The sequence below is a fragment of the Pipra filicauda genome, unplaced genomic scaffold (assembly GCF_003945595.2).
Source record: "Pipra filicauda isolate LSUMZ 115617 unplaced genomic scaffold, ASM394559v2 scaffold24_size8852520_pilon, whole genome shotgun sequence".
NCBI lineage: Eukaryota > Metazoa > Chordata > Aves > Passeriformes > Pipridae > Pipra > Pipra filicauda.
The window spans coordinates 4376760-4401526 of NW_024104365.1; the positions used below are offsets into that span (position 1 = coordinate 4376760).

At 38.9% G+C, this 24767-nt stretch overlaps 1 protein-coding gene across 1 annotated transcript in view; it reads left to right on the top strand.

The window, feature by feature from the left end:
* Nucleotides 1–24397, top strand: part of MBNL2 (muscleblind like splicing regulator 2) — a 109195-nt gene extending 84798 nt beyond the window's left edge. The window contains 6 exon segments of the mRNA XM_027741035.2: nt 749–802; nt 1494–1539; nt 1542–1647; nt 4877–4912; nt 6311–6405; nt 21465–24397. Of these exon segments, the coding sequence (XP_027596836.1) occupies nt 749–802; nt 1494–1539; nt 1542–1647; nt 4877–4912; nt 6311–6405; nt 21465–21592 (465 nt within the window). The 3' untranslated portion in view covers nt 21593–24397.
* The last annotated feature ends 370 nt before the right edge of the window (nt 24398–24767 follow it).

Sequence of the window (24767 nt, forward strand, 5' to 3'; positions counted from 1 at the left end):
GTTTTCAAGTAGGTTTTCAGTTCTGAAAGCCTTTTTTCCCTCTCAATGTAATGTGGTAAGTTACAAGGAAAAAAATCTACAAAAATGACCCAGCTATAGGAGGAAAAAAAAGGAATTAATGATAAGTTAGTGTAACTAGACATTGGCAAAGGAGAGCCTCTCTCATTTTGAATCCCAAATCCATTCAATGATTCACTCCTCTAAATGAAAATACCTTTGCCTTGTAAGCACTGATGTTAATAGCATTCATAATGCGTTACAACTTTCACTAGTGCTTTACATTTGAAAATGTAGCCTCCCAAATCAATTTTGCCACTTTGAAATGTGACTTAACTAACTTATCAGGAATTCCTATAGGCGTATCCTTAAAACTTTTTGCATCTCTGTGAAGTGTTTATATGATGCTTAATAGTGTCTGCAAGCTGCTGTTTTACTCAACTTTCCTGAATTTCAAACATCTATATTTTACTCTCTTATATGCTTTTAACTAAGGTATAGTAGATGCATTTTTGCTTCGGTACTAATTCAAAATGTAATATTCATTTCTTTAGAAGACATTTTTGTTGTTGTGCATGCCTAGTGTTTTGTATGTTGTATATTGCATTCAGAATATTTTTTTCCTTCTCACCTATCCACAAATGCAATGCCGTTCCCATGATGCACCTCTGCTTGCTGTTTACCTGTATGTTAATTCGCTTGACTCCCATTGGCCCACTGCCATCATGTGCTCGCTGCCTGTTATTAAAAGACTCAGTCGACTGCCAAAGCAATGAAGCGACCTCTCGAAGCAACTGTAGACCTGGTACTTTGACCTTTCACCTTTTGCTTTGCATGTAGCTTTTTTTTTGTTTGTTTGTTTGGTTGGTTTTGGTTTTTGGGGTTTTTTTCCTTCAGAGAAGCAACTAATGAAATTTGTATCGCTTTACTTTTCAAACATCAACCGGAAATGATTTCACATACTCGTTAATTTACCGGAAGCTCTATTTATCCATCTCATTCTCATACGTAATAAACCGCAGACTATTTAGTTTGGTTCCTAACACAGTTTCATCTTTTTTAAATCTCTCATGAAAAGTTGAATTGAGATAAAACTGCTTTTGTAATTAAAAACGTGTAACGTAATCCATTAATCTGTATAATAATAGGAAATGATATTTAAATTAAAAAAAAAAAGAAAATACTTGGCAATGAAACACAAGTGGTTTTTTCTCCCTGTAATATTTGAAAACCTACTTAAAGGCAATGCCATTTTCGTTGCTTTAAAGCAAACGTTTCTTTTCAGTAGTTGTGCTGCTACAGTTTTAGGTTAATAGTACCATGCTTTTGCTATCAATAACAAAATTTCACTCATTTTACATTGCTGTGCTTTGAGTTAATATGCATGGCAAGGCATCTTTAGCCGCTTTAAAAAATACTAAGTTTTCATATTTGTATATATGTTACAGACAACGTCTTAAAAATGGCGTCATTTTAACTAACTTTCTTATTTACAGGCCTTTCCTCCTGGTGTTCTTCACCCTTTACCAAAGAGACAAGCACTTGAAAAAAGCAATGGTGCCAGTGCCGTTTTCAATCCCAGTGTCTTGCACTATCAACAGGCTCTTGCCAATGCTCAGTTGCAGCAACATGCAGCGTTTATCCCAACAGGTATGTTGTACCCACATTGAACCAATATCGTGTTCCTTAGGTAGCTCCAAGTCAGGCAGTTGCACTTAACTGCTCCCTGCCCCACTTGAGGTGAAGTCTGCACAGATAATTACATGTTATTTTAATTCCTCTTGCACAGGATGACAATTCAAGGAGAAACTTCAGCATGCCGTTAAGCTGCATTTTTGCACATTCACAGCCTTGCTCATCATTGTCCAGAGTTTGCCCCTTTTTTGCCTACCTTAAATTGGCTGGATTTTGACTCGTATCTGCCAGCACTCACCTAGATGACAAGAGGGCAAAGTTCCGCTAACAAAAACGCTGGGAAAAGCATCACACTCCAGAGATGCCACAGCCTCCTCCTGCTCCCTTGGCTGCTGTTGTGCAGCCGTGGGGATTGCCCCAGCTGCACACGAGCACCCTGAGAAGGGGAACACCAGCCATAACCTTCCAGTCAATACTGGCAAAACACATTGCTTCCTGTAACTGCACTAAAGGGCTTTGAGGCATCAGATGCATTTTTGTGGTTCTCATTTTGGAACACCACTAGAACTTTTCCTAGCATTTGCAGCTCATAGCTGGGGTTACACTTCCTCATAAGGATGATCTGAAGATGAGTGAATGCAATTTACATTTCAGTGCTCATCTGTAAAAATCAGAGCACCATGGCTGGTGGCAGAGCTTCTCTTTAACACTGTGAGAAAAGGAATGTGCTAGGTGCTTGTGTAAACAGTAACAACATAACCCTTTAAATTATGTCAGTCACCCCCACTCCAAACTTCCCAAAGGTAAATATCCTGCCTAAGGAATTCTGCAATTTCATTCATAATTGACTAATAATATATTTTAGTATCAGAATGTTATCCAGTGTGAACTTCCAGAATGATTTAAAACTACGTGTTTACAAATGCGTTTGACATTTCAGCAATGTTAGTTTAGTTTATAGAAAGAATGTCGGTAAAACAAGGAATGAAACACAACACATGATGATTTCCCAATCTATCAGCATTCCCATATGTTTTTAAAGATAAAAAGCAAACACAGATGGCTTTGACTTCATGGAATTTTTCTATAAGGCCTCAGTAACAACCTTGGAGCCTGCCCCCGTATTTGTAATAGTAAGTTATAGCATGCTGTATTTTTAGCACATTGGTGCACTAGAATATCTGTGGCAGAAAACACATTGACATTTATGGGAGTGTTTGGGGGAAAAAAAAACAAACGTGAGACTGCCTATTTGGACATGAATGGAAGACTGCCCTGTGCTTACAAACATGCCGAAATTTCCACAAATTTATTTTACATTGAAACCCTGAGAATTTGCAGCACAATAGGTGTTTTTCCTTCTTAAGCACTCCCTTTTGGGGCTTATTGCTATTATTTGCAATTGCCAAGGACTTCAAATTAACTATGGAAAATACAGTAGTTTAAACCTTTTTCAGTGAAAGAGCATTTGGATATTTTCCAGACTTTTGGAGTGTTCATGCTTCCTTAAGTAGCTCACTTTTTGTACTTTTATTGTGTGTCCCTCTTTCCAGCTAATGGTTGTAATTATAGTTTTATCTGACAAATTTCTGATGGTAAGAAGTGTGGATCTTGGAAGTAAACCTTACAGGCCAGGTTGTTGGCAAGCCCCAAAACAAGTGCATGGAAAAAAAAAAGAAACAGAAGTGTAACACAGCAGATGGAGCCCAAGCCCCAGAGTAGAAAACCTTTCTCAAAAGTGATGAACCTCCTGGTCTTCTCAAACACCATCAGCACCTGGAAAGGATATTAGAGAGAGAAGTGGGGTATGGGACAAGGTTAGGAAAGGGAAACCCCCTCTATATGAGTGGGTGTCATGAGTTTTCCATTAAAGATGCTGCACTGATATTCCCACGTTTCCTGGGAAGGTTGGATTTGGCGGGTGTAAGGACTGTCATACCACCCAGGTCTAAGGAGCAATGCATGACATTATCTGTTGCATTAAATGATTATGTGGTATTTTCTAAACTGGTATAATTTTCAAACGTGTTCCTTGTGTGTGTGTGTGTGTGTGTGTGTGTGTGTATGTGTATTAAATTTTAAAACAAGTTTTGCTGCTGGAATATATATAAAACTTAATTGTTTTATATAACTCCTCTGCTTTCTTAACCACTGGCTCCCCTAACAAAAAGTGTGGGGCTTGACTTAGCATGGCTTACCTCCAAAGTTCTGCACTTTGTTTGTTTTACATCAGTTTGATTGCTTTGTCACCTTCTCCTTATTGTTTGGTGAACTATCTTAAAAACAAGAGATCTTTTCTCTCTTTCCATTGCTGTTTGTTAGTGTTTCTATAGCCTCTAGAGGAGGAACTTTGTGTATTCTCTGGGAACTGTTCTTGGGTAAGGTCATTCATAGTTACACCAGTACTGCAGAATCCTGTAAGGTGCTGTGGTAGTAATTAAGCAGGAATACGGGAAGCATATTCGGCTTTGTGTCAAATATGCATGTATCTGGGACCAGTCTCCTTCCCTGCGTACCTTCACCAGCTTGCTGTATGTACTGTACTGAATATGCTGATGTTTTTTTCCATTTGGTCTTTTCCAGAAAGGTTAAGCATTCCAGGCAAGCAGTGCTTCCACACTCTGAGGTGCACTGGGAGCCTTCTGCTGCAACGTTACACACTTCGAGGTGTTTAGCTTGGGGAATTGTCAAAGTAGTGTTTATTTTCTTCAGAAGCACCGTTCCACCTCCAATTGTGTTAAGAATGGGTACATTAACATCAAACGCAAAATTGGCAAAGCCCCTGCAGAATAATAGCGTCTTAATTTCATTTTAACTTCTTTCTCTGATGCATGTCAGAAAGTTGGTGAATGTTGATCTGCGCAATATTGAGCTGTCTGAATTATGCAATGAGTTCTAAAATTCCCAAATACCGTGACCTTTAATCAAAGATGTTTCTATAAACAAAAACTTGTTGCTACAAAAGTACTATGTGAAATGATAAAATTAATAAGTAAAAAAGTTTATGAAGTATCTTGAATATGCACAGAAATATGCCAAAAATCACACAGTATATTTAGGATTTTAGTAAGAACACAATCACCTTTTTGTGTTAAAGCAAACCTATGAATGACCTTACAGTTTCATTTAACTAACTTACTTCTCTGTGGTTATGCTTGAATCTCAGTTTGAATGTTAACTCTAAACGGCTAACCTGTTTCTTCCCTTTATCCACTTTTTTCACCTATCATTGCATGACACGCAGGGTCAGTTTTGTGCATGACACCCGCTACCAGTATTGGTAGGTTCCAAATTTCTTTATTGATCTCTTTTTCATACTGTATATGATGTATGTTCACTTGTTTCAAAAATCCTAGGCAAGATTTAGACACTGACTAGAATTAAAGGTTCGCTTGTCCTTCTGGTTGACTTCGCAGAGTGTTTAGATTTGTAGATGAAAGCTGCAGTTTAGATGTGATATCACCTGCTATAACAACTACACTGCAAAAGCATAATACCATGAATTCCAGTCTGCTTTTCAGTTTTCAAAGTTTTATTTCTCTTTATATTTTATATTGGCTAGTACTATAAAATCATAAAATACTGGAAAAAGCCAGCAAATTTTCATCAGTGTTTTAAAGTTTCATAGTGGTGTGCCTATTTCTCCTTTGCTGTGTGTTAGAAAGTTTTATCAGCGTTTCCCAGAAATGCCTACTTTGATCCAGAGAGGTTCTGTTGAAACTCGTGATCTGAATCTTACTCCTCCTTTAAATATATTTGCAGCTTGAAATTAACATTTTGGGCATGCAAGGGTGAAGTCCAATGCAACAGCTTCTAAGAGGCTATAGCCCTATCCCAGTGATTTTACTTTTGGGCTTTTTTGGGCCTACTCAGATAAAATGGTTAAAATATCAAGCCTTAAAACATCAAGTTAATAATTCCCCCATGAAGCTGCTGATTAAAATTCATTCTTAAAATGAGCAAAAGCAGTGACTTTCACAAAATCGATCTTGCTTTTTTAGATCAAACAAAGTAGTATTTATATCAGGAAAATTATCATCATCCCTCTCCTGATTTTTGCCTCAAAGCAGATGGTAATTTAACTCTGATAAAGTCAAACAGTTACGCAGTGCTAGTAGGAAAAAATGCGTAAATTGGATTATAAAGGAAGACAGCGAGTATCTGGCTTACTTCAAAATGAAGTTACATGAAAATAATTAATTTTTAATTGTGTTTAAAAATTAAGATAAACATTGATGAGTTTTCTTCCCAGTTCAAACCACTGTGCCTTTTTGTAGTAGAATTTTATTTTGAAGTGATTTATATCTTTACTGGGGTAAAACAAATAACCCATGTAACAATACGCAGGTAACGGGCTATTTTGGTAAAGACCTCATTTGTGCAAGTAATCTTCTTAGAGACAACAGTCACATTTTCAGTGGTCCTTACTCTTTTTTTCTGGGAATCGCTGATTGTGTTGACAACCTTCCTTTAATTGTACTTGTAATAAGCTATTTTCCCCTTTTTTTTATTTCTCCGCCACGCTTTCTCGCTTTGCACTGTGATTGCATGCCATCTGCCGGTTTAACCCATGATGATGGCTTGCCGCTCTTGATATTCACCATGCCAAAAATACCACTTCTCTTACCATAATGCTGCACCCTCCTGTTCATTGCTTCCATGGTTCCCCTCCTGAAAGTACCCATGATGCACAACGCTACGGCCGCCACTGTCTCTGCAGCAACAACTCCTGCAACAAGTGTTCCCTTCGCCGCAACAGCCACAGCAAATCAGGTTTGCTCCTTTTAAAGCTTTCTTTCACAAGATCCTGAACTCTAAATGAGTGCTGAGATTTTTATTTTAATTTTTTTTTTTAACAAAAAAAATTCTCCCGGAGAATTTTTTTTTATTTCTGTGTTTACCCCATCAAATTTTCGTTTATTTTTAAGTCGTTTATAGCAAGTGTTTGTGGGACAGGTTGCACTTATTTAGAGTTAACATTTGTTGCAAATAATGATGTAGCTGTGTTTTGTGTTGCGATGTTTGTACCTAATTATTGTGTAATTAACCCAGCTGGAGTTAGAATCACCGTAGTACTGGACTACTTACAAAAGTTTATTATTAACACCTAAGTTCAAAAGGAAGATCATCACAGATTTCAAACATTCAGGTGTGTTCATGTAGCCTTCTCCATGAGGTGTGTGGAAGTGACTAATTTGTAAGCATGGAAGCTGTCAAAAATGACAACCAGGACAAGGCAGCTGGAAAAAAATTAAAAGAAAAAATTTGAATGTTTTCTATAAATGCTAGTGATCTAAACAGCACTCAAGATATTTATGACTATGCTTGCTTTCTGTTTGAAAGTGTATCTTTAACCTGGTAATTATATTTCCCCAAGGAAGGATGTTATTAGAAAGAACCCGAGGGTTATTGGCTGAGGCAGTCTAGGAAAGATGATACTTTCTCCTCTTCTTCTGCAGTTTATGTTAATAACAATTTTCATTTTGGTAAGGTTTCCCCCTCCTCCTGTATGACCTGATTCCCACGGAAGACATATCTATTGGAGCCCATAGTGCGTTGCTTTGACTCCTCTGTGGGGGCTGTAGAGATTTCCACCCTAATGCACCTGGCATCTCTCAGGGGAAGGATTTGCACAGCTGTTGGGTCGCTCTGGCTTTTCCATTGCTTTGGAACCATACTCCAGCACTTCCACCTGAGAGGTGTTTTCCCTCAGGTTCTGAGAGGTCAGATTGAAGAGGAAGCAAGCACATTTGCTCAACAAGAGAAAGCAAAGGGCTGTGTCCCCATCACCTTTCCTTGTGTTGCTCCTGGACAGACCAATAAGCTGTTGCAGACCCAGTGGATATTCTCACCTGTTGATTCATTCCCCTCCACTTGCCAAGGGCTTAGAAAGAAATCAGTGAAAATATTTTGCTTAACAATGTTATACCAGCAGGTTTATTTTTTTTTTACTGTCATTCCCAAAACTATTTGAGTATCCCGTGGAAAAATAGAAGTTGTTGCAAGAGTTTATTTATAATAATTTATGAAAAATATACTACCTCTGAAATACACCCTACTTCCTTGAAGAAACACAAACCAGTACGTTTTCTCTTTTATTTTTTTAAAGTTCATTATTTGCCAACATTGTGGCATTTGTGCTTCTAGCGTTTTCACCAAAAGTGTTGTTGTTTTGTGCGTACTTTTCCGAGAGCTAGCTTGTAAAAAATGCTTGAAAGTGCAGCAGGCAAATGTTGTATTTCACGGTCCTTTCCAGAACAGTGTCTGCAGCAGAACAGTTTCTGGTGGTATCCAGTGTAGTTTTGTGGTCCCAAAGTGGTGACAAAGGGGCTTGAAGATGCCAAGGGACTATGAGAAAATGGGGTGGTTTGGGGAGGGTTTCAGCTAGGGACCCTCTCCAGCACAGAAATGCAGCTGGGGCAGGTCCACCACCCGCACTCCTGAGTGCCAGAGGGGCCAACTGTGGCTGAAGGTAGAATGTATGTATGCCTACAAAAGGACCAGTAATCAGTTAATAGGAACACTTTCACACAAGTAACTAGTGCCACAAAGATATAGGTGTGCCTTAATGCAATTTCTCATCTAGCAGGATGGCAGGCAGAGCCCCTCCTTTCCCAGTGCAGATTTTGTTTTCGTTGGAGGATTAGAACATTTTAAATTTAACAGCACTTATAGAAACTGTCTGGTTTTTTAGTGGTATATATTTGTGTGTGTATATACATACAACTCCATGCTGAAATTAATGGATGGTTTAACAGGAGGATGGGTTTTCACTTGTTTAACTTCAGCCATTTGGAAGTTTGGCATTCAGTTCATATGCTTTTCTAGAAGTCCGTATGAGGGCAGGGTAAAATTGCCCTGGAGGGTCCTGCCTCTTTCTCTTGCCTGTGGAAGGAGTGTGGGTATGTTACCAAAGCTCTGCACTGCTGCCTGTGGAGGAAATGAGTCCCACTCTGGCAGCTGTTCTCATTGGCTTCTGTAGCATGTGCCTTCGCTGTCTTTTTTTCTCACTCTTGTTTTTGTGTTAGTCATTGTGAGTCTTTAAAAGCTACTGTAGAAAAACAATGTATTTCAAACTAGGGTAAGTAGTTAGTAGTTACTTCTTCTTTATAAGAGACAAAACTCCCAAATTTTCTGTTTATTTACAGCCTCCTAAGATTGGAGACAAACCTACAACACTAGGAAAGGTCTCATAGTAACTCTGTGGTCCTAACTCTCAGTATTTTTTTAGCCCAAGAAACACAACAGGAGCAGGTTATTAACTTGGTAATTAAGATGACTTTGTTCATGATCATAACGTTCTTTGTGTCCTCTGGTATGGTACTCCCAAGTATTTAATTTTACAACCTGAAGACTTCAACCTGTCCCATTTCAGCTCCCACAACTTCTACTCACAATGCTAGGCATGAAAAGAAGGTTGTAGCAGGGCTTAATCATTTAGCTTAGTATAATTTGGCTTAGTATTTTGACATGGGGAAAAATGTCTGGTCTTCCTTGGATTGAGTGTGATGATCCTGGTGTCCTTGAAGCACCAGTGGAAAGGAAAAGTCGACATCCCAAAAGTTAGAGTCAGCTAATGGCTGGAAAAGCCTAAAAACTCTGTTGGGTCCAGTAAATTATTTAGTATGTGCTGTCAGCTTGTATTTTGAAAAAAAAAAGAACTCTGTTTCATGTCTTCTGTACGTCCTTTCTTTCAGAAAATAACACAAGTAGCAGCTCAAAATGTATCTGCATTGACACATGCACAGTCAGTCATGCTTGGCCAGCAACTCTGGGCATTGAGTGTTCAATGTATGGCACGAGGCATGTGAGGAGATTGTGTAGGATTAAAGGCTATACTGTAGTACATCTGTACAGGGTGACATCAGTTAAGAATACATGGAAAATTGGGAGGAATCCCTTGCTTTTCCTGACTTACAAAGGGTAGGTTTTAAAACCAAAATAATTTTCTTGCAGTGTACTTCAGAGGGGAAGAGCATCGCTTTGGCTCAGTGCAATGGAAACAGGATGCAGCAAAAATGCTGCAAACCCTGTTTTACGAAGCCTGATTAAAAAACTGACTATGTTAATATAGGCGCTGGTGGTCATGCTGTTCACTGTGTGAGGACATCCCTTAAGGGAGTGTCCCCGCTTACTCTTATCTGCCAGGCTGTGGTGAGAGGATATGGAGGGGGTGGACTTCAGCTCTTCAGTGAAAGGCAGGTGGGCTTCCAAAGGTACGTGAGGAGTCCAGGAGCATGTCTGGTCAGAGGTGAGAGGCCCTTCCCCTTTTCCTTCTTCCCCCCTTCACAGTTGCTCCAGCCATTCCCTTCAGAATGGGGCTTGAAACCTCAGCTGCTTAAATGCGCTTCAGAGATAGATCCTTAATGACCTTATGTTCAGGCGTTTTGGGATGCTGACAGCGTTTTCTAGGAGCAAAGTTCCAAGTAGTGTGAAATGATCATGAGAAGCAGTGTTAGGGCATGTATATGGAGGGTTTGGTCATAGCTCCCTCTAGTGCATGCATGTGGACAGAGTTATGTGAAAGTCTTATTTAAATATTAATATGGTCTTTATGTGTTAAATATATACTTCAAAGAACTTTACCAAAGCTTTTAATTGTTACTTCTGTAGCTAGTGGACTAGCAATACTCCAGCAAGCAAAGAAACTGTTACCTGCTCAGCTTCTCCCACAGGTAGAATCACAGAATCATTTATGTTGGAAAAGACCTCTAAGATCGTAGAGTCCACCGTTAACCCAGGACTGCCAAGTCCACCACTAAACCTTGTCCCAAAGTGCAGCACATTTTTAAATACCTCCAGGGATGGTGAATCCACCATTGCTTTGGACAGCCTGTTCCAGTATTTTGACAACCCTTTCCATGAAGAAACTGTCTAATATCGAGTCTAAGCCTTCCCTGGTGCAACTTGAGGCCATTTTCTGTCATCCTATCACTTGTTACTTGGGAGAAGAGACCAACCTCCACCTTGATGTAACCTCCATTTAGGTAGTTGTAGAGGGAAAGAGTAGTGTTTATTGATGATTTTGGGCTAAGAATGTACAGTGCTGTAATTTCAGGATTATAGAAAAGACATAGGTCTTAAGGAAAATTATTTGGAAGTTTGTTTCTCTTCTTGTTTTGCTATTTGCTTTGTAAGCAAGTACAGGATTAGAAACTTAGGGAAAGATTAAGTAGAGCCCACTTGGAGGGGATGTTCATGTTAATGCAAATGCAGAAAGATGTGACTTCTCTACCCTGCACACCAAAGATGGTTTAACAGAGGATGATTTATCCTAACATTATTTGAGAGAGGTGTTATTCTGAATTTTAGGGTTGAAGTTCAATTTTAAATAATGGCAACACCTGCTTGGGAGGGCTTTAAATTTCTAAGTAGAAAGCCTTACTACTGTTTCATTTATATGTATGCCTTGGTGAGTCCTGCAAGAATTAAAACGTTAGGACTTAGCCCAGAATTAAAACATTTAAGTGTTGGTGTCTGAGTGTCAGTGTCTACATGCAAGATACAAGTTTAAGTACTCATTGTAGACTGTGAAGTTTATTGGCCCAGTCAGATGAAGTCTAGAAAGTAGTCTGGCTTGTCCTTCAGAAGTCTCACAGGGCTTGGTTCAGTTGCCTAAACATGTGTCTAGTGACGTTTAAGATTATCCTAAGATAACCTTGGATGTCTAGGTTATCCAAGACATTTTCACAAGCTTGGCAGATGCAATACAGGACCTACAGGCAAATATGCACACTTACTTCTGAACTGGCAGCTGGATGACAGGCAGGAGACCTTAGCCAAAATGGTACTAAAACCCTGGTGAGCAGATGACCTGAGCGTGCATTGGGTGATCACGTGAAGGGATCTGCAGGCTTTGTTGGCTTACTGACTAGGTTTTATTACCTCATTGAGTGTCACAGGGGGTTAAGACAGCAGTGTTTCTGTGTCCTAATCTGTGTCCTCAAGCTCAGTTGGTGCTTGCTTAGTTCCTGGTTATTAGATGACAATTACAAAATTCCAAATGATTCCAAATGATGTGAGTCTTGCTCACATTACATCAGTTCAGAACAGTACATGGCTTTATATTCTGTAGCAATGAAAATGGACCAGAGACTGACAGCATTAAAATAGCATTACAGAGAATGCTGCTTAAAGATGTTATTTAGTGACAACAGGTATTATGACCTTTTACCAGGAAGGAAAAATTAAAGGAGAGATCCAATAGAAGAGTGAAACATTCATAAGCTGTGTCTGAAAAGAAATATAAGATCAACAGGCTGTCTCATGCTAAGGCTTGTGATTATCTGGCACAGCTGTTTTAAATTATGCATCAGCATTCTCACTGAATTAGGTGGCAATTATGCAGATATTAATTATGAAATTATTCAGTAGCCTTCAGTTTTGTCAAAATCTGTTAGAACACAATGAAGCAAAAATAAAAATAGTTATGTTTGAGAAAAGGAAAATTAAAATATTTGCCCCAGCAAAAACTAGTGAACATATTGTAAAATACAAACATCCCAAATTTTTGCAATTTGAGGTACTGTATGTGGGTGACTCCCTCGGGAGGGAGCAGAGCCAGCACGTGCAGCAACAGAACACCTCTCCTTGCCAAGGTGCCTGCAAAGGCAGCACCACTCCCAAGGGAGGCAGATTCTTCTTAGGCTGAAATGTTGGCCCCTACTCAAGTGGATCTCTCCTTCTGTGTAAAGCAGAAGTGCCAGTTGCTCCCTCTTGCAAATATTGCCTGGTGTTCCCCAAAAGGGCTTCCTCTCCAGCCTACCTCTCTAACCCTGGGAGGCCTTCTGGCAGGGCAGAGGGTTGTCCATAGCACTGCTGACAGGCTTTTACTCACTGTTCCCTTTGTTTCTCATGGAAACCTGCTGTACTTGTAAATGGAGAGAAGAGTAGCAACATACTGAGAAAACGAATTGAAAAATCTGGAAAATAGTAGCAAATTGATTTTTTTTTTGTCCTTTAAAAGCAAGCTTTTGAAAAGGAAGGTGGGAGAGGAAAACAAATGTAAGAACTTTACAAATAAGAGCATATACAAAATTCTTATTAGTGGTTTGAAAATCTTTAATTGCAGTTTCTGAGAGAATGGGGCAACAGGTAGGAAAGCGCTTCTGCTGGGAATACTAAAGAATCTAAAGAATTTTTGTCTTTTTATGACTGAAAGTTTTGGTCTAAAAATTTCATAGAATCTCAAGATAAATACTTCTGTCATGGTTTGAACTTCTTTAGAAAATTTTGTTCAAACAACAGAAAGGATGATTTGAATCTGACGTTAAAAAGTCCAAAAAAGGAGACAGAGGAACAGGTTCCTTTCTGAGACACATTTTCTGAGGGAATGCTTGCAGGGAGCCAGCCTGTGGCAGAATTGGGCCTAGGAAGCCCATCTATGGTGCCTTGGCATGTGGAATGCAGTACTGGACATCTTACCTTGTAACTGTACCAAGATGGAGAAACCAAACTTAAACTGCTTGCTGCCTCTTTCATGCTAGACAACCAGGAATCACAAGCCTCAATTCCATCAAGTTATCTTGTCTGACACCGAGTTACAGGTAAGTAGCTGTAACTTGCAGAATTAACAGTTTGCAGACTCAAGAGAGAGTTTCCAATCTTAAAGCCCACAAGAAAACTTTATTTTCTTAAACTGTAAGGTAGAAAGGAAGCAAAGCCAAAAGATTACCCTGGAAAATGCAAAGGAACTGTATTTTAGTCTCATGCAAACTTCAACCAAGTCTTTGTTTTACTTTTAATAATAGTCTTTGGTCTCTGATAGTGTGTTGTTTCTCTGTAGATGTTGCAGACTTCTGTGGGCTTGCATACAGAATTTTAGATCACGTGCTTATATGCAAGAAGCCAGTTGGAAGAAATGGAAAAATCTCTGATTTGTTTTTAGAAATTCTCCCATCATACCTCTCTCCCTAGTGTAGGATTAAGACCTGACTTCTTCTGATAGCCTGCTAGATGGCAGTGTCACACAACATCAGCAGTAAGCAAAGGCAAACACTTCTTTGTTTAATATAAAAAAAATTCAAAACAGATTTCCCTTTCCTGTTCTAGACTTTTAGCTTTCATATCATTGAAATTTAAAAAAAAGTGTTGATGATTGATATGATAACTTCCTTTTGTTTTCTTGCTTTCAATTATTCAGTAAATGATAATTCGACAAGTGGAGTAGAAGTCTTTTGGGGCATATATTTATTATTTAAACATAGGAAAATTTTTCTAAGGTCATCTAATTTTGTAGGCATTTGAGTTTGTTTCATGGTGCATACACACAGCTCATGTGAGTCTGTGTTTTTCCATTATAAAATTTTAACAACACAGAGCAGTGCAAAGCTCCAGATGTACTTGTTTGGGATTCCGTTCTCTGAAATAATTGCATCTGCACATCTCTAGTTTCTCCAGTTATTTTCCCTTGAATCAAACAAAGATCATATTTTTATCTCAGTGTATGATTTATTTCCTACCAGAAATGCCAGTCTTTGGCTTTGAGTGTGCAGGAGGCTGCCCATGTAACCACAGTAGAAACATCTATATATTTATTTATTTATTTGTTGGTTGGTTGGTTGTATCTGTCGTGACTTTCAGCTGAAGGCAGAAATTTGTTAACTTACCTGATTTCATTTTTTATGCAGTATTTTTTATGCAGTATTATCTTCCATGACACACTAACATGTATATCTGTTTATGTGAGAGCATTCAGATAGAAGAAAATTAAGGAAGTGATAAGTAGTCAAAAGTCATGAAGGTTAAGATTTCCTTGGAGAAGTTATAAATATAGTGAGTTTTATAAAACTGACACAAGTGTTATAAGCAGGGTGTCTGAAAAGTAACCTTGATGAACATAAATTGGGTACCTTTCTGTGTTTAAGTTCCGGATGTTGCAGTGGTCTGTTTCTTGCTTGGAAGGAAGTCTGAACTGGAATGCCAGGTTTTGGGAGAGGAGAACTTTCAGGATGGTGGTAACTGCAATGGAACCTGCAGAAGTGCTACCCGTGCTCTGTGTGCAGTGGTACATTTGCCTAAAAGGGATGCTGTAGTAGAAGCCTCATCTTGCATGATTTGGGCATGCACGGTGTGTAAGAGGAAAATGCAAAGCAGGTTTTGTTAAAAGGAAAAAAAAGCTAGGTGAGGATGCCTAGGAAAATGCAGGGTCAGAGAAGTAACACCCCTCCAAGAGGAATATGGGCACTTTCACAGATAATGCACAACTTGTGCTTGGCCTTTCACTCATTTGTGCTCTCAGTTCCTCTGCATAAGCCTTTTCTGGAAGTTTCTAAAATTCAAGAAGAGAAGGAAAATGACCTAAAAGTAGGAAGTGCAAAACACAGATGATTGCGGTAGCTTGGACCTGTTGAAAGGTAAAATTGAGTAGCTGTTCAAAACAGTCACTGTATGGGTGCTCCCAGAATAATATAGCAGTGGTTTTCTCATTTCTATGTAGTCTATCTGCTGCCTGTGCAATTATTTAAAAATAGATTTTGATAGAATATATTAGAGTATGTTATGATCAATTTTTAGCACTGCATTATTTATTACTTTAAAGAAGAATAAATAAAGCCAGATTGCTTTCATTTTTAAAACAACTAATCCTGTTTCTCCAGAGTAAGTAAATATGTATTAAGTTGAACTTAAATATTATACATTATTACTTGAGTAAATACCTACTGAAGCTCATAAGTGAGCTAAGGGATTGGCAGCACAAGTGGCTTTAGACTCTCTTTCAGGACTTGGTGAATAATAAATGAGAAGAATGATGCTGCTGAACCCTTGAGCTCTTTGGAATCCCCATAATTGCCTTGATCTTTTTTTTAGATCATCACAAAGAGTTGGGATTCAGACAAGGTCTTTGTCAGCTTTATGACACCCTGATGGCCAACAGCTTGTACCTGATGGAATGAAAATGTGCTAGCAGATGTGTCCACTTCAGCATGGACATCTGACCGTCAGCCTTTTCCAGAGGCTTATTATCAGCATATGGGACAGGCAGAACTGGGCACTCTCAGATTTAGAGAAGAAAAGAGAGGATGGAGCAGGACACCAGAATTACCATGTGAGGGTATGGGGTATGAGAAAGCCAAGCAAAAAGGACCTTCAACCCTCAAGAAACACCTGATGCCCCCCATGTTAGGCACTGTACGGGCAGGCAACCAAAGAGGTCATCTGTGGTTGAGGCATCTTGCCCTTTATATACAAATCAGAGGTCACCTTATTGATGAGCAAAGTAGACCAATATATTGGGGTTGCATTGGTTTAATTGAGAAACAATAAGATAAAACCTCCTTCACCCGTGGATGGGTAGAGGACCATGGTTAGTGAGAGAAACAAAGCACATATACATTAAATGATAATATGCTGGAAATGAGAATGAAGTTTATGGCCATCAAGAGCAAAGGAAAGAAGCCAGACTGCATTTAATGCGAGTGAGAGTTGGAGCCAGCTCAGCTGTTAGCCAGTCGAGGACAGGGACAAAACCTATCCTTTGGGAGAGTGTCAGTGGGAGTCCTGAGGTGAGGGATTGGAATGTTTGGGATGGTGCTCCATGGAGATGCTGCTGCAGAAGCTATGGGAAAAGGAGCTGATAAAGGCCATCTGTAAAGCTAAGTAAAAATTAAGTATGACCAGGCATAACTGATACAATAGAGATTACTCTCAGTAAGTCTCTGAACATTTACTCATCTTTTTTCACTTCTAATTTAAAAAACAAAACAAAAAAACAAGCCATCCTAATTTATTTTGAAGAAACAGGGCACATACCACAAAAGAACATTCTAAGAGTAAATGAAAAATAAAGAGCTGGAAGCATTTCCCAAAGGCATGTGGAAATATAAATAGTCTTTGGTTCCATGTCACAGGGAAGAAATACTTGGTGTTAGATTTATTTTTAGAAAGCAGGAGAAGTTATGAGGCAGCCTGATATGAGCCGGCTGTCTGAAAATATCTGTTGTTTTTAATGTATACCCCAGATATATCTGACCAGTCTGCTACTTGTGTGAAAAACATGAGAACAGAAAATGTCACTGTGGAAGGATTCATCTGTCCCGATGCAGGTGTCCAAAAGTTAAATACCTCAGTGTGAACTGTTCACCACAAACTCTTACATTCGGTGGAGGGGAAAATGGCATCAGGAGCTGATAATCTGTCTCATGCTAAAATCAATTGGCTGAGGTAGGCTAGGAAGATGTTAAATGGGTGACCAGCTGAGGCATTCATGTCTGAAATCATCTGAGATGAATCTTGTCTACAAGAAACTCCTATTACTACTACACTGCTTTTAAAATGGAAGGCTGAGCAGTCCAAAATGTTTACTATGTATTTTTGGAGGGATAAGTGCTTTGCAATGCAGAGGTCAAACACAATCTTAATGCCCCTTAAAATATATTAAGGCTTATAGAGCACAGTGTGATTTAGAGTAATAATTTCAAAACTTCTGAAAGAGAAATGTGTCAGAGGTAGATGCAAAGTCATGTTTTCTGGCTGATCCACTGTGACAGGTCTTTAGTTGAACAAGAGTTCATGCACAATGATTCATGCAGAATGGTAAATTTTCTGTATTCATCGTTGTATAATAAATCTGGAACTGGAAAATGAATTTAACTCAGAGAGAATAAAGCTTTGTGAATTGTAGCTTCAAAGCAGAAAATCTCAAGCCAAACAGTGTTCTTGAAATTCCTAGTACCTAGTCATGATTCTCAGTAATTTGGTTAATTCAATGAACTGTTATCAAATAAAGCAGTAACCTGGGCATTGAAAAGAGTTTACAAAGGTGGAATTTCCACCTTAATTTAACAGACTCTCAATTTTACTTTTTAAGTCTTGAGTCAATGACTGATCACAGCCACCTTTGGTGCATCTGAGGAAATCCCAAGCTGACACAGATTTGTCTGCTGACTACCATGTGCTGGTAGTCAGTGAGAAGCTGAAACCATTGGCAGTAACATCTCTCTTGGTTGTCATTCCCCTGGATGACACTGCAGAATTGTTACCATCCTTAGGAGCAATTCTGTCTGGATTTAGGCATTTTCTGTGTTGCACAGGGGGCTTAATGACCAGTGTGATCCCTCAGACGTCCTGAAGGTAAAGGTTTAAAAGAGCCATGCTCTGGTAGACAAGAAAGAAAGTCTTTGCATTTAGGAGCTGAAAATGCCACCTCTAAAGAGATGGAAAACTTGGAAGAGCAAATGCTTCTTGGTGGCTAGAAAGCAGCTTGCAGAAATTTAGGTTCACTCTATGTGTTACTAGTTTCAGTGAGGTCTGGTAACTATCATTGGCACAATTTTAGTAATTTTAGTCTAAAGGGTAGCCAGCTTTCTGCCACTTTAAACAGGTACCAAGCAAGAAGGCAACAGAGAAGGTACCCTATATCTGTGATTACCTCCAAAAAATGCCATTTCTTGTTATTAAATCTTCTGTGCATTACTGCTGCAGACTGTAAGAGCCAGGCCATTCTGCTTATGCTGGAATAGTGTTCTTACTAGATCTCTCAGTGCAGCAGCAGAAGGTATGTTTTCTGGCACGGCTGTATCCACACCTGTGGATCTTACAGAGCATGAGAAAACGCTTTCCCATGCTTGACCTGTAGACCTTTGTACATGGAACAATGCACACTTATTGTATAGTCTTGTTTTTTAGGGTTTTATGCTTATATATACTATGGTAAAAGTGTCAATACATTATATCCTGTTGCTGTGGAGTATAATGATATAATAGTATGGCAAATATGACATACATACATTTGAGATGTAATTCTTCAAAGCATAGTGAACATGAAGATGGTTGAACCTACTTACAAGTAACGAGGGAATGCAGACTCTGTAGTAAGTGTTTGCAGGCATGTTCCTTCACCGGTATAATTCTTTACAGCTTCTTCTTTTTCAGCATGCAAGTGATGGAGCAATTAGCAGCGATGCAGACTTAGATAGCCTCTGTCTTCCATCACAGTTTATTACTTTGTTTGTAGATTAAACAGAAGAGGTTCCAATGTGTTTTCCATGTAAAGTAGTTTAGCATTTTATGTTTCTCTGTCAGACACAGTTGCAGAAGCTGATGCCTGTGTATGTAGCTATGGCAGAGTTGTGATATCTTTTAAGAAGTAGGGTGTGAACATATAATTAAAGACTATGGGAGATGTTTTACACTTTGTGGCTAAGGTTAAAAAAGTAATGTAGCTCCTCAGTTCTGTGACTGCACTGGAGAAGCTTGTTCTGAAGGAGAGACTTGAGGCGTTTTTCCTAGGAGGACTCCTACGTGTACTAGAAATAGTCGGGTGCAACATGCCCTAGTTACATCCCCTGTCGAGGACTATGTGGTGGGAACAAGCCAGATCTGTAGCCACTGGCAGTGGGAGAAGCATGGCAGTGAGGGCTCCAGCTGCTTCTCTGGCACCCACAACCCATAAACAGGACATGCTCGCACACAAAAGGAAAGTGTTTACATCATCTTTGCTGTTTCCTGAGTTTTGACAGGAGGAGAGAAACAGCAGGAATAGGGACACAGCAGTGAAGTCCTTATCCTGGGCTTTGCCACTGCCACTCACCAGGGCAGGGAAGAGAAGGGATCCCTGCTCTTTCACACTGCCCAGGACCCCTCTGTCCTGCCTTGCACACAGCAGGGTGAGTGGCACTTGGGTTAATCACAGTGCCAGGAATAGTCCTGCCATTTTCCCATGAAACAGCCTGAGATTAGGCCCTCTGCATTCTCTGTCACAGATTTTGGGGGAATTGGGAACATCAGTCTTGTGGGACTATTTGACCAAAGAAGTCTTGGCATTAGGGGCAGTTATCTGTCTCCCTGTATAGGGAGAAGAAAAGCTATAGGGAAATGCAAGTTTATCCCCTCAAAAGTTGGCAGACAGTGTAGTCAGCTGCAGTGTCTGAAATTCTGGGGCTTTTTACATTGAGTAGGTTTCAGGTTATGTCCCATTAAATGAGACCTTAGGAACCTTTAAATACACTTGTGTGATTATGGCTAACCCAGTATAGCTAAAGCTGCTTTATTAATTACATTGACTTGTTGGGTTGTAACATGCTAAAAATATCAGTCCTGAAAATCTTGGTCACTTCTTATTTTCAGCACGGCTGCGTTCCTTGTACGTACTGTCAAACCACCGTGCTGGAGCTGGACGAGAGTTACCACAGACAGGGCTTTATTATTTGAGCAAAGGTATTTCTTTGTTATTTCAATAGGAAACAGAAGATAGGCGATAAGCTAACAAGCTCACAATGGGTGGAAGTTCATTAAAAATATATGTCCTTGTTGTGTGTATGATGTATTTAGATGTTAAGCCCTTTGGAGCAGCAGGTGTTTGTACCGTGTCATTACAATGGGTCCTCGCGTGTCACCAGATTTTCAGTGCTGATGGTAATCAAAGATGGCTTTTTGGCATGCTGGCAAGTTCAGCAGGGTCAGGGAGACAGTAGTTGTGTACAGAGAGCAAGGCAGTGGAGTTGTGAGGTGTAGGGAGGTTGACTGGGCAGGGGACTAGAACAAGTGCCTTGCACAGAGGCAAACCTGTTTCTTTTTTGGAGGTCTGTATGTCAGAGGTAGTATGTTGCTGAAATTACTTTCAAAACACCTTTTTCTTTTCCCCCCTTTTAATATAAATATTGCATTAAGCAGTGATCTAGCTTTGTAATGCACAAGTAGGTCAAAGTACTGTCATGACTGCTTTGCATACCACCTACAAATACAGCTTAAAAATGCATCGAGTGCCAAATTAAACAGTAAGAGCAGGCAATACACTCTTAATTTCTTGACTTGTGCTTAAGTCTGGAGCACAAGTTAGCAATGGTGTGATAAAATATCACACCGCTGGCTTTTGATATCACTTTCACTGACAGACAGTCCAGGCAGGTGATGGAAATCTGGATGATTTTCCAATACTGTGAGCAAGTGGAGTTGGTTGCTGGGCCCATCATGCATTGAACCTTCACAGTGTTGGAAACACAAGAATTTACACCTGTAAAATGGTTGCTCCACCCTCTGTTTGTGACACCATGGAGGTAAAGTAGCAAGGTTAGTGACTAGTTAGGCACATAGAAGTACCATTATGGTCATCCCCTGGATTCCCTGGCATAAGGAAGTGTGAGAAAACCTTTCAAGTTCTCTGATCTGAAGATAATTTTTTTAGAAAATAAGCAGCTGCTAAAAATGCATTGAAAAGACACTTTAGCTTTGTGAAAACATCTAGTCTAGTGCATCTTGACATTAGAATGGGCTGCCCAGGGAGGTGGTGGAGTCACCATCTGTGGAGGTATTTAAGAAGAGATGTGGCACTTAGTGCCATGATCTAGTTGACAGGGTGGTGTTGGATCAAGGGTTGGACTCAATGATCTCAGAGGTCTTTTCCAACCTGTTGATTCTATGATTCTGAGATGTTTTTGCTTGTTAGTGGTGAGGGGCCCTGCCTCCACTGTTTTGCCAGTCATCTTCTGTCTTCCTGGGAGCATGGTAGGAGTTGGAGAATTGCCTCGGGCAATGGTGCACTTCTGAGCTTCTTTGGGAGGCACAGGGCTGCTTCCACCTCCACTGATAACCAGGGTGCTGATGATGCACACCCTGCCTATGGCCAGGCCCTTCTTTTGTGGCTTCAGCACTGCCTCCAGTATTTTGACACATAAAATGCCCCCTCTGCATGTTCTTACGCACGTGCGGACCAATGTGCAGGGGAAGATGACTAGGTTTGCGAAATGCAAGCACCTCCCAGGCAGCATGAGAATAAAGGATGCTGTCCTGTGTGAGCTGCACCTGAGCTTAGTTAGTCCAACACTGGCCATCTGGGCAAACTGCACTCCCCGTGTCCCCTAAAAGCGCGATCACGCTTTCCTTTCTCTTAACAGATAATCCTGAAATAGCCAGCAGGAGCGGAACAGAGTGTCACGAAGCCTCCCTGCGGACGGCCAAGCACGGCTACTGTACATACTACCCTGTCTCCTCCTCTCTAGAGTTGCCACAAACTGCATGCTAAGTCAAGAATTTGTTCTTATGGACAAATCAAAAACTCAAAAAAGCTAGTGCTGCTATGTCATATATGAATATTAAATATGGTATGCTTACTATACTCCAACCTAAAATAGTTAACTACCTGATACCAGCTGTGATGTTTCAAGACATAAAGGGTAACATTTAGTTTTAAAGGTTTTCTAAGCATAGTTTAATTCTTGCAAATATTGTCTTTTCTCCATAACTACAACTAACGGAAATGGTCCAGATAAGTTCGTCTCATGAGATTCAGTGCTTATGAATCTTTCGAGCTCAGCAATAATTGCGCTGTATTGGCTAAAAACTTACCCCAGTTGCAGGTTTAATTTTCACCCAAACTATGATTGGGGGTTTTCTTATCGGTTAAAAAAAACAATCTTGGTTTTGCTCCCCTGATGAGTTGATTCCAAGACAGAGGAAGTGAAACGCAGCCCAGTGTCCTGCACATCATCCTGTCAATCTGATATTTTTAGCAAGAAGTCCAAAGGAAAGCACAAATTCTTTAGATGCACATGGTTGGTGTTTGACTTGTATGGAGAAGTTGCATTTGAATCATAGCAGAATAGCAGAAGAAAATTTAAAAAATTTTGCACAGTATGAACCTTCATACCCCTTTCAATCCCCAAAAGAACAAAGTCTTGAAAATATTATTTTACAAGTATATTTATAATGTTTTTAAAAGAGACTTTGCAGAAGTGCCTAAATTTTGTCACATCAGACTTGATGAAAGTGAGCCTGATGCCAACAGTCAAATCTCACTGGACATGAATAATCTTTGAAACTCATAGTCAGGTTACCAAAAAGATCCAAGCTGTTAAGAAGTAACTTCTAGAAGTGTAAAATCAAGCAAAACGAAACAAGACCAAACTAACAAAAGAAAAGGTGAAAAAGAAGGCTGTAGATGAGATTGTATGATACTCTAATTTAATTAAAATTCAGTTGAGTCACTGAAACTTCATAGGTGACTTTAATCTAGACTATTAACACTAAGAATGTAGAATGAGATTCAGTTTAATAAATCATTACTGTATTTGCATTTTTTTAATTGGATTATAAGATTGTAACCAGATTAGAGTGGAGAAAAAAATAGTTCTTCTAATTGTTTTTCTTTAAAAACATATTTTATGTCACAAAAGTATGAAGATATCTTTAATACAATTATATACATGTTATATATACATACATACATATATATGGATGAAGCAGATTTTAATGTTGTTTACTTTTTTAAATACTTTGTTGATTTACAAGGTAATTATATATGTATAATTAAACTTTCATTTGTTTGATTTGAGATTTGTTTCAAGCACTATTGTACCAAATATTTCATATTTCACATTTTATATGTTGCACATGTATCACATAAATGACATAGTTTTTAAATTATTGTTTAAAAAACAAGACAGCTGTTATAAGTGGATATTATGTATAATTGTTTGCAGCATAAGTTTTCTATGTGGACATTATTAGTGATTGCAGTATTTTAACTTAACCTCTTCAGATTGATTGTAAACTATTTTAAACTTTGGCAGCACTGCCTGTTCTGAACGACTGAAGGCACTAACCATATTATTATTTGTCTAGGAAATTATTTTCCAGGCTAAATCTTGTTTGTCCGGTGTCTAATTACTATCTATTTATATATAAAGCTGGAGATTTGATCATCCGAAAGGAAAAAAATAATCATAATTCGGTTGTAAAATTAACATAGTGCTTGTAACGTTGCATTAGTTTTAATTTGTGGAAAAATAATGTATCTTAACTTGTTACTTTAGCAGTTAAGGTATCACCATTATATACTATTAAAACACTAATATTTGTAGACTTTCTCAGTCCTTATAACTAGGTAGTTGACACTGCAACTTGCCTATATCTGTCAAAGTTGTTTTTATTTTTTTATAATAGTTAATTTAGGCATTTGGGTAGCTTATTGTATAATACTAAATGGTAAATTATCCATGTTGTTTAAATATTTTATGTAGATAACTCTTCAAGACATCATTTTGTGTGAACTTTTTATGTTTCAAAATAACTGTTAATCTATGTTTTTTACAATTAATCCAGTATTTTTTGCCCATGGATGACGAAGCTTCAGATACATCAGGTCTTTCATCCAGATAAACTGACAGACAAAAGAGAAAATGTATTTTTAATAAGAGATCCACTTTCCGACTTTATGACTTTGTAATATTCCTGAAAACTGTACAAGTACAAACCTATGCTAACAGTAAGGAGGCAATTACAGAGATGTGCAAATACGTGTACAACAGATTCTGCATTTTATTTATTTATAAAGTAATTTTATAGACTATTTCAAAATTTGGGAAGATCTAAAACTATTTTTCTGTATAAATATTATTTGCCAAAACTTTGTTTATATTTTAAAAAAAAAGTCTAATGAAAATTATTAAATTTTAAATGCTTTGTTTAATTAAAAAAAATACAACAAATATAACCCCCTAAAAGAACCATGAGATGGGCCAACACGGAGACAGTGAATACTGTAGCTGAGACATGGTTTCAAGTAACTTGAGATGTCTCAGTGTTTATTTTCTTCAAAGGATACAACACCTCACCAAAATACCTTTTTGTTTGCCTCTCTCATCCGGCATAATTGATGACATGTACAATGAATATTTCGGTAATAGTTAAAAGAAACCCCTTCATTTGCTCTTTTTCAGCATATATAATTACTAGTGGTCTGTTAAATAGCCATTTTATTTCTGTTGTGACGTTAAATTCATTCACCCAATGTACAACCACTGAAATAAAAAGAAGCATTTTAAAATGAGAGCGGACCCAGGGCAATCTTTTCTTGTGGTGCGGCTCTGGGAAGAGGCGCCTGGGGTAACAAAAAACAGCCAAAAGAAAGTGGAGGAGTTTTTGCAAAAGTATATACTTTTTATTTTATTCTATTGTATTTTAGTTTTTCCCTAATAGCGTGTTCAAGTAACAAATCCTTAAGTGTAGTCCCTGGGTTCAGGACACATGCAGATGCTGCATGAAGAAGCATATACCCTTATCCTGCCAGAGATGGTGTGCCGAGGATGCCATGCTGCACGGCTTCGGCCTCAGGCAGTCGTTTGGTGCCCTTTCTGCCAAGGGTTAGTGCTGGTGTGCAGGCAGGCAGTGGTTATCTCACCGGTGTGGCTCACACTTGC